Below are 9394 nucleotides of genomic sequence, written 5' to 3'. Positions count from 1 at the left end.
TGCCCTGCTTATTGTAGCCTGTATGAATGACTTTTAGTTTAGCTGAGCTTATAGTTGACATACACGTTCACGGGGGAGAAAAATGTCTTTTCACAAGTTCTGCAGTATAATGCAAGTCAATACACTGTAAACAAACAGAACAGCAGACAATACAGTGGATAAAAAATTAACAGCCACTTAACAAATGATAAGTTCTGCAGTGTGCATCATTTATACACTACTTACAATAGCTTGTTTTCATTCCATCAATTTATGTTGAAAAGTCTGCATAGTCTCAATTCATCATTGCAGATTGTCTTTTGGCACCAATTTAATGTTACTTCAAATTTAAAGCTGCAATTACTGTAAAACATTTTCAGCTGGTTAAACCTAGAAATGAAAGTTCACCTGCTGCCTTAAAAATGTGAGTTAACTCAACTTGAAGATAATCTTTGTTTCAACTCACAAATAGTCAAGACAATGCATTACCAATTTTTAACTTAAAATAATGCATTGTCTTGACTATTCGTGAGTTGAAACAAAGTTGAGTTAACTCACATTTTTAAGGCAGCAGATGAACTTTCATTCTAACCAGTTGAAATTTTTTACGAAGTTGAATTAGCCATAACTGGTTTGACTATGTATTATTATACTTTTCTATTTAATCAGTTATATGGATAAATGTCATCACCCCAGAATGCCATTACAACACTTTAACAGCAAAGCAAACTGCATATTATATATGCTGCTGGCTTAAATAACTTTTTAAAAAAGAATTGTAAGTTTAACCTAAAAAAGTAAGTTACCTGGTTTCCTTAGAATTTTGAGTTCATTGAAATTAAAAATTTGAGTTAATACAATGAAGGCGATTGGTTTAATCAACAGAAACTCAAAATATTATGTTATCTGAACTACATTAATTAAGTTGATTCGACAAAAGAAAAAAAAAAATGTTGTGATAACAAATCATGAATATATTTTTTTACAGTGTAGCAGCCATTTCCAAGTGCACAAGGAACGTGTTAAGCTTATTGCCCAAAACATAGATAAAAAAAATATATATTAATTCGCCGTTTACATCGTAAAACAATTTTGCATAAATATAATGGCACAAATAGTAATCATACAAATGTAAAACGCATTTATTTATTTTTGTTGTGTAAAAATTAGAAATTAATACAATCACTTACAAAACGTAATATATGCAATTATACGGGTTGTAAAAAAGGACAATAAAAACCTGAGAACTGATGTATATTGTTAGTCACGTGCTCAATTCACTTGATATCAAATAGATTTAAATATAGTCAGTGTCATCAATATTGCTTCCCTTATTGAGGCAGTGTTGGTTTACTAGCTAGTGAAAATAACCAATAATTGATTTATTCATATGCTCATTCCGCATGAATAGTATTATTAGAGATCACGACTACAGTTTCAGAGATATGAAAAGTTTGACAGGCCTTGCCACTTTTTCATCGTGTTTAAAAACAAGCGCCTCAGGCGGTGTTTGCCCACCCTGACGGCGCCCCCTCCTCCTCAGTGACATACACGCTCCGGTCCCAAAGCTTCATCAAATGCTGCTTGCCCAACTCCCCGCTCCTCACACAAACAATTGAAGTCATTTCCAGTTCGTCTTTAAAACGATCCCACAGGTGTTTTAATGTCCCGTCGAGAAAAGCTTTCAGCGCAATGGAGTTACCCGACAGACAGTGTTTGGGAAGAGTCCTGATCGTGACTGCTGCGCTCCTGTCACCTGCGTTCACGTAAGTAGAAGGTAGAAGGGCTTTCATGGGACCTGCTGGAGTAAATCAGCTGTTTGTTTTGGAAAGCCTGGGATTGAATTGCGTGATTATGTACAATAGCCACAAATTGTCATTTGTATGATTATCAGCTATTATTAGCCTATTATTAAAAAAAAATAATAATTTAAAAAAATTTCAGGTCACGTGCCACAGCTAAAACTAACAGTCCTTAGTAAACTACTTGTATTTAAAACGATTTTAATGTAACAGTATTTGATTTTAATAGGCATACTCCAATATTCAAGTTCATACTAGTCCTTATTCCTTTGCTACTAGACAAGTGACTCCTCCATTGTTACTGGTAACAAATTGCACATGTTTGGCATTGAATATATGGGAATCTATTCAGATACTAACTAGCATGTATTCCAAATGTTGCTAGTACCTGTGTCACCAGCTTTATTAGTAACAATTCCTACTAATGAAATATCCAGTATTTTGGTAATAGTTGCCAGAAAGAGTTTTAATCTTAATGTATTTGCTCTCTCACTTTTCTCAAAACTGTCAATGGGCATAATGTATTTATTAACATCAGCGTGTTATGATTTGGATATAATACTTGCCACAAATCTTTTCCATATAGTCATTTTCTCATCAGATTATCCTCAGGCATGCCAAGACACTGATAGAAACCAGGGCGTTTGAATATTCATAGATGTTTTATGTATGCCTCTTGCAAGGTCACAGCCTTGTTTGAGTGTCAGGGCACTTAATCACACCAACTGCTGAAACACAAGAATTTGTCACTTTTTTCTTTGCCACATTTAAAATGTTCCAGTAAGCATGTATTGATCATATTATTTTAAATGAATATGGCACCATAAAAACATCCATTCCTTTTACAATATTTTCCTGCGTCTCGTTAATGACTGAATTCATTGTCATAATTTCTTCACATATGTGAGTCATTTAAAAAAGACCACATGTGATGCTAAGTAACACCAGCCTTCTGCGATATTTACTGCATGCGGTGTTACTTCATAATGATATCACTGCTATAAAATTAATTTTCTCCTTTCTCAGGGTACTGGGCAATGACATCCTTGGCCTGAAGGTGGCAGGAGAGCCAGTGCTTACCCCCAACGCAGTGTGTTTACGACTGGCAGGCCTGACCAAAAAACAGATGCGTCTGTGTGTGCGCAGCCCTGATGTCACAGCCTCTGCTCTGCAGGGCATTCAGGTTGCTATTCACGAATGCCAACACCAGCTCAGAGACCAGCGCTGGAACTGCTCCTCCTTGGAGAACCATGGCAAGTTGCCCCATCAGAGTGCCATTCTCAACAGGGGTGAGTGGATGGCAAAAGGGGCATGGGAAGTGCTGAAGTTGATTTTGTAGAGAGCCAATACAGCCATAATCCGGGCACTGAAATGCTACAAATGCCAAAGAGGGAAATATCAGCGTTGAGTCATTGTTTAACGCGTTTGCGCCATGGAAAACATCTTTTATGAGATTTTAGATAAAGATCGTTATAGATAATTATATCACCAGTTGGCTCGTGCGCACTTCACTTTCTGAGGGCTCTTTTGACTCTCTTGGCAGCTTTGTTTGTAAAGGCCCATTCACACTAAGAACGATAACTATAAAGTTTTAAAAATCGTTCTAAATTTAAAAGAATAGTGGGAACACGGAATATCATTGGAATCACTTTCAGAACGATGGAAAAACAGCCAATCAGGGGCCGGTTGCGTAAACCACTGAGTCTAGACTTACAAGTTAGTCATCAATTTTTGTCTTTAAAACTGTTCATAACTTCTTTTTTTTTAGTCAGTTACATAAAAATGTAGATTTGACCTAATTTGATACCAAAAATAAGACTGACTGCCCCTTGACTAACTGCATACTAGATCTTAAGACACTGACTTAAAGGTGCAATATGTAAGAATTTTGCAGTAAAATATCCAAAAAACACTAGGCCAGTGTTATATATTTTGTTCACTTGAGTACTTACAATATCCCCAATGTTTGCAACTATTTGTAAATCGTGATAAAATTGCAATTTTAACCAAGGCTCCGGGACGTGTGAGGAGTCGCCTGTCAATTGCGTCATACCCGCGTTACCCTCGGTTTCCGGTTTATTTTGTAGAAACCATGGAAACACCAAAGACGCTTTAATATTTACATGTTTCAATAGGACAAGGGAATGACTGTTTTGATATATTTATAGACAGAAAACTAATTATTGTTATATAGCTCAACACATTTAGTCTTATTGTTTAAATCTAATTTTCTTGATTTTTTGCGAGTACCATGCTTTACCATGCCTCAGAGAAAAACAATATTTCGTCAAGTGGCTAACATAATATAATAAGCTTTATTTTTAGTAACAGTAAGAATTTTCTCCATCATACAATACGTTTTAAAATGAGTTGCATGCCATTTATCAACACAAACCAACCAGCATTTAATATGATATTCAGAGTAACGTTATAACATCATTTTCAACACTCTCAAATGTATCTAATATGATAAACAGAGCTGCGTTACCTCATACTCATGACCGGAAAAGCGGAAGCGGCGCCGGCGACTGTGGCATAATAAAAGTCCCGCTGCTCGTGAGGCGTGTGTTGCGCAATAATAATAACATCCATGAACATGATTTCTGCCCGTGTCCTATCCCAATTCTTTTCCACCGGCTGTGAGGTGAGGACCACATGTCCCAAGATTCCACGCTCAAACTTGGCGTCATCAAGCTACGCCTTTTTTTTGAATAGGCCTCTAGTGACCTCTAGCAGACAGAAAATCTTACATACTGCACCTTTAACATAATGGCTATGTTTATGCAACTGGCCCCAGAATCCATCCAACTTTAAAAGCACAATCGGTATGTTGTTAAAGTCTCCCTGTAGTCAATAATTTTATCCCTTAAAACTCATCTTTGATCTCCAACATGACATATTTAAACGTTTTTTTTTCATGAATATGCATATTAGATTCATGAATATGCATATTAGTCCCCACCTCTACTCAATCACACCAGCTCGGATCACCTGATCCACTCAGTCAACTTTACTGTAGTAAATGCTACACGATGGCAAGTGGAAATACTGGTTTAATTCAGCCATATATGTTTGAACCAGAAACTGATACAGAAGATTTTCAGAATTTTATGTATCGCTCTCTATAGCTAATAATGTGTTGCTAATGTTACACAGATCATGTTCTCATTCACCATCTCAGAGTCAGAAAGCTGCCTTCTAAATATCAGCATCCTTAGAAACGCTCTGAACAGCTTAGAACGTCAGTGGAGAAAGGCATAGGCCTATAGTTCATTATAACATAGTAATTTACATAATATACATAATTCACCTGCTAGATTGCTAACTGTACCCGATTTTTCATATCGGCAGAAAAATATCCCGGGATAACCTGGCTTCTCTCTAGACCCCCCCGCTTCGCAGAATAGTTATGTTGACGACATTGGTTTCGACATGACATGTTTGTGACGTAGAGAACAAGGGCGATTTCAAACATGTTTTTGAGATTGTCTTTGGCAAACTGCAGTTTTAAGGAGAAAATACTCAGCAATGGTCTTGACTGATGAATTTGCACATGGTTTGTCTTAAAGCATATTAAAAACACCACAGAGACATATAAACAACATTAAAAACTTGATTTTCACCACAGGGTATCTTTAAACAACAGTACAATTCACTGAGCTCACTGTAATTCTCAGCCTAATTTTATTTCCTGTCAAAAATGACAGACTAAGTCTATAAACAGAATGTTATCGTCCTAATATAGTTGCCTTATCATGCATTTATCATCCTCTGTGTGAACGGCCCTTAAAAGTGCTCTCTTTCATCCCAGGTTTCCGAGAGAGCGCCTTCTCGCTGTCGCTGCTGGCTGCAGGTGTCGTGCACTCGGTGGCTTCGGCCTGCAGCCTCGGTAAGTTGCGCGGGTGTGGCTGCGAGGCTAAACGTCACCTGGACGATGACAAAATCCGTCTCAAGTTAACCCAGCTCCAGCTTCAGACTTTTCAGAGGAGTGGAGTGTCCATAGCAGGTGCAGGAGAGAACACACCCGAGTTCGGTTCACTCAACAGCGGCCTGCCGGCCAATCTGCGCTCATCCCACCCCGTCAGTCTCCTCAAACCCTTACCGGATGAGGTCACGACATTACAGGACACCTGGGAGTGGGGAGGCTGTAGTCACGATGTTCGTTTTGGCGTACGGTTCTCTAGGGATTGGTTGGATTCCAGAGGATCTCCTCGCGATATACACGCTCGTATGCGGATTCATAATAATAGAGTGGGCAGACAGGTGTGCTTTTATATGTTCAAATCTAATAATCTGTATTGCATTATATGGTTTTTCAAACAATGACAACTGTGTCCTAAACAGGCGTGACATGATAAATTGCTTTTCTTCCATGTAAATGTTTTGGTTTGGGATTGTGGGTCAATGACGCTGTTCTTTGATCTGTTAATCTATCCCTAAACACAGGCAAATGAAATCCAGTGAACTGAATAGACCTAATACATGCATGTTTCTTAATTTAATTTCATGTTCATTTTTTTGGAGGGACATGAAGTCAAAAATGTTCCCCAAAAACATAATTATATTTATAAATTAATAATTCATAATATTTGTAAAAAACTATTTACATTAAAAAAAAAAAAAAAATTGAAAATAATGCATATTCAAGATTTTTGCGGTTACACTAGACATTTAGAGCATTACATTTTTCAATAACAATATAAAACCAACATGGGTACATTAAGAACTTGGTGCATGTATTTTTTTAAAAACTCTTTTCTTTATTGCGGACACTGTTATATATCTTTGACCCATATTTCAGTTAGCTACCATACACATGATCCTATAGATGTAATGTAATGTAATGCTACTTGAGATTTTATTCTTTAAAATCTCTTTCCTGTGCTTTTTTACTGGTAGCAAACAGCGTTGCATTACCGCATACGCCCCCTTCTGGTTTGGATCGCCTGTGACCGACTGTATTCGTCAGGTGACTACATGCACCGAACCGCGATGTCCGTACCGTATGGTTCGGGACGAATACATGTACCGTTACACCCGATTGATTGATCGATCTTGTTGGATCACTCACTCCCGGTTAGGACACAGTGTTAAGCATTTGATTACTAACTAAAAAACACACGTATACTATATTCTTTTCATTATGTCTTTGACCTTAACAGGTAGTCACTGACAACATGAGAAGAAAGTGCAAGTGCCATGGCACATCAGGCAGCTGCCAGTTCAAGACCTGCTGGTATGTTTCTCCTGAATTCCGGCTGGTGGGATCACTGCTACGGGAGAAATTTCTGACCGCCATCTTCATAAACTCTCAGAACAAGAACAGCGGAGTGTTCAACTCTCGAATTGGTGGGAGCACCGGCTCAGATCAGCTCAGAGGCCGGCGACGCAGCATCGCCCGTGAGTTAGTGTACTTCGAGAAGTCCCCTGACTTCTGCGACCGCGAGCCCGCGGTGGATTCGCTAGGCACTCAGGGTCGCATCTGCAACAAGAGCAGCTCCGACATGGACGGCTGCGGGTCGCTGTGCTGCGGCCGCGGACACAACATCCTCAAACAGGCACGCAGCGAACGGTGTAACTGCCGCTTTCACTGGTGCTGCTACGTGCTCTGCGAGGAGTGCAGGGTTTCGGAGTGGGTTAATGTGTGCAAGTGAACGACCCACCTTGGTCCAAATCCCCATTTCCTTGTTTTTGGACCAGGAGACAGCAACCTGTACCCTGCCATACCGAATGTGACTGCATGTGTGTTTTGCTCTCCCACCGTGTGTGTGTTTATCCATTTCTCTCCTTCTTTTAACCTCCATCATCTGGGATCCATTTGCGTTGTGTTGCTGTTGTTATTCTCAAAATGCCAAGTCAGAGATTGAGGAGGAGGTGACTCATGTCATTTGTCTTTTTTTCCTCACTTGGAATCTTCAACCTCCAGAACCAAGCAAATGGCCCAAACGCCATGTGCACTCCTCCAAATAACAAGGCACAACAGCAGGAACAAATTATTCCTGCAAAATATACGGTCTACCTTTTTTCAAAAGTGCACTTAATGTATATTCCTTACTTCGGCGAAATGTTTGAGAAGTTTATGTTGTAATCATTTATGATGGTGAAATACCATCCAAGTTGGGTTGAGGTTTCAAAACACTGTATCTTGCAGCATTATGATCTTTGCCCACATTGATCACGAGGAATCAATGGCTGTGATAATCCAAGGGAACTTTTCACTGCCATTTCATTAGATGTTTTAGAGAAACTTTCGCTGGAGCAAATCTTGGCCATCGACAGAGAATGTGCCTTGCTTAGGGGTCTGAGTTTGGTTGGTTTTTATGAAAACCAGGACAATTGTGAAGTTGATATGCTGTGTAACCTCATCCTAACCTTTATAGAGACAGACCAATCAGAGAATGGAGATGGATAGAGTGAAGGAACGACTGGAGAACACTTGTGCCTCCCGTGGATTTTTTGCAGCTGATTAAAAACAGTCACATCTCATCTCATACTGCTGAACAATATTGGATGCCAGATGCCTTTGATGCATGAATGGAAGACATTCATACTCTAAAGTCCTGTGTTAAAGTGTATTTAAACAGTTGCCATTACAATCTTATTGCAGTGAAATTAATGTATACGAATGAATTTTTCATTTTGATCATGCAATGCTTAGGAAATCAAATTAATTATATGGATAAATTAACTTTCATATATTGCCACCTTCTGCATTTTTAAGGAGAGTCTAGAGCATTTATTGTTGTAATATGTTGTACAATGTTTAAAAAAAGCCTCAATTTTTTTTCTTAAAGTGATAGTTCACCCAAAAATGAAAATTCTGTCATCATTTACTCACCCTCATGTCATTCTACACCTGTACGAATTTCTTTCTTCTGCTGAACGCAAAAGAAGATATTTTAAAGAACTTGAGTAACCAAACAGTTGATGGAAAAAATATCAACTCTTTGGTTATTTACATTCTTCAAAACATCTTCTTTTGTGTTCTTCAGACGAAAGAAACTCATACAGGTTTGGAACAATTTGAGGGTGAGTAAATCATTTTTGGATGAACTATACTTTTAAGAAACCTTTCTTGGTTTATTGTGTGCATAATCACACTGGTTTTAGAACCAGGAAAGAGAGGTCATAGATCGGCGTATTAGATATAATTCTTCTCTTCTGGAGATTTTTTTTGACCGAATCTGACCTCTCATAATGGGCAACAGGGATAGGCTTTCATAAGAGTTCTATAAGCAGATTAAGGCATGAACCTGTCTTATAGGGATCAGCTGTCCAAAGTTGTGCCATGTGCTGCTGAGTACTGTTTGTCCTTGTCTGTGAATCTGCATCTGCAGCTGTCAGAGACTGGACCACTGTGTGATTTCCTAACTAAACACAGGCGCACTTCTGATGTCTACGCTCTGTCTGAGTTCTTTGAGTGCATAACATTCACAAACATCTTAGGAATAAATGAGTTTTTCTGTCTGATTCCACGAGACTCTAATGAGGATGCACTGTGGCGGCTGTCGATTGAGTGAAGTGACCACCCACGGTCCGCTGGCTTTATCGAACTCACTTCTTGTGGTATTTCCTCTGGCAATAAAGATGGGAGTGAAAGAGAACTAGAGAAA

At 38.7% G+C, this 9394-nt stretch overlaps 1 protein-coding gene across 1 annotated transcript; it reads left to right on the top strand.

Moving 5' to 3' along the window:
- Positions 1-1293: 1293 nt before the first annotated feature.
- wnt10b (wingless-type MMTV integration site family, member 10b) lies at positions 1294-9394 on the top strand. Its single transcript, XM_051881173.1, has 4 exons — positions 1294-1745; positions 2808-3070; positions 5593-6044; positions 6944-9394. The coding sequence occupies exons 1-4, from the start codon at positions 1672-1674 to the stop codon at positions 7433-7435; spliced, it is 1281 nt and encodes a 426-aa protein (XP_051737133.1). The 5' UTR covers positions 1294-1671; the 3' UTR covers positions 7436-9394.

This window comes from Ctenopharyngodon idella, chromosome 22, assembly GCF_019924925.1.
Source record: "Ctenopharyngodon idella isolate HZGC_01 chromosome 22, HZGC01, whole genome shotgun sequence".
Classification (NCBI taxonomy): Eukaryota; Metazoa; Chordata; class Actinopteri; order Cypriniformes; family Xenocyprididae; genus Ctenopharyngodon; species Ctenopharyngodon idella.
Note: the sequence above shows the minus strand (reverse complement) of the source record. Positions and strands in the feature narration are given on the sequence as shown.

What these genes read in the sequence shown, in the direction of transcription:
- wnt10b (XM_051881173.1), top strand. Translation starts at nt 1,672, where the DNA reads ATGGAGTTACCCGACAGACAGTGTTTGGGAAGAGTCCTGATCGTGACT. An exon ending in CTCCTGTCACCTGCGTTCAC is followed by an intron (nt 1,746 to 2,807) that starts GTAAGTAGAAGG and finishes CTCCTTTCTCAG; the next exon opens with GGTACTGGGCAATGACATCC. An exon ending in GAGTGCCATTCTCAACAGGG is followed by an intron (nt 3,071 to 5,592) that starts GTGAGTGGATGG and finishes CTTTCATCCCAG; the next exon opens with GTTTCCGAGAGAGCGCCTTC.